Below are 929 nucleotides of genomic sequence, written 5' to 3' on the forward strand. Positions count from 1 at the left end.
CCCCATGGGGTTATTTTGACCTTTACTCACCACAGTCACACGCCTCACTTCCAATGTCATTTTCCAACTCTTTGCTTTCTCTGGTGTCGACAGCCACCGGCGAGGTCTCGTCCGTTTTGCTCACCATCGCTCCTGCTCAGCGTTTGCCCCCCTTCTCCACTTTGCCGAAAGCAGGTTAAGCGATTCTGTCAGAAGCTGAAAGCTCGGCACGGACGGAAAGAAAGAAGGACGGAGCCGGCTCTTCTGCTGCTAACACACGTGGTGTAATTTTTTTTATCTCTCTGAGCTCAATAACCTCCAGCAACCTCCGACCCTTTCCATTCGTCTTAGTGGGAGGCGACTGGCTATAATACGGCTGGCGATACGCGCCCAAAATACAGACACACTCCTCGATCTTGCCTCTTTTCGAAATTCTAACTCACAGGCACTCCTTCAAGAACCACGGCGCTATATCTCGCTGTCAAATAATTCATTTCATACACTAAACAGTATAGAATTTTATTTTTTACCAATAGAGAAATTAGCTGACAACTTCTCTCAAAGCACGGTCTAGGTGCTATGAGGTGATTTCTCTGATTCTTTTAAACAACACTGTGGGTACACGTCAAAACAAATGATCCCCCAAAGTTTTCGAATACCAGTGTGCACAGTCTACAACTGTATTTCAGAGTTGAAAAATGTGTTGCTGGAAAAGCGCAGCAGGTCAGGCAGCATCCAAGGAGCAGGGGAATCGATGTTTTGGGCATAAGCCTTTCTTTCAGAGTTCCTGTGATTATGCAATAATCTTTTAATCTCCAACCATGCTGAATGCCCCCCTACAACCCACCCTCCCATCCTGGCACTTTCCCCTGCCACTGCAGGAACTGTAAAGCCTGCACCCACACCTCCTCCCTCACCTCTATCCAAGGCCCTAAAGGAGCCTTCCACAT

The 929-nt window shown here is 47.7% G+C and overlaps 1 protein-coding gene across 1 annotated transcript in view; it reads right to left on the bottom strand.

Annotated features, from left to right (window-relative positions):
- Positions 1-615, bottom strand: part of cluha (clustered mitochondria (cluA/CLU1) homolog a) — a 93,504-nt gene extending 92,889 nt beyond the window's left edge. Inside the window, exon 1 of the mRNA XM_043718310.1 lies at positions 31-615. Within this exon, the coding sequence (XP_043574245.1) occupies positions 31-127 (97 nt within the window). The 5' untranslated portion in view covers positions 128-615. The remainder of the gene's footprint in view (positions 1-30) is intronic.
- Between the last annotated feature and the right edge of the window lie 314 nt (positions 616-929).

Source organism: Chiloscyllium plagiosum, chromosome 28 (assembly GCF_004010195.1).
Source record: "Chiloscyllium plagiosum isolate BGI_BamShark_2017 chromosome 28, ASM401019v2, whole genome shotgun sequence".
NCBI lineage: Eukaryota > Metazoa > Chordata > Chondrichthyes > Orectolobiformes > Hemiscylliidae > Chiloscyllium > Chiloscyllium plagiosum.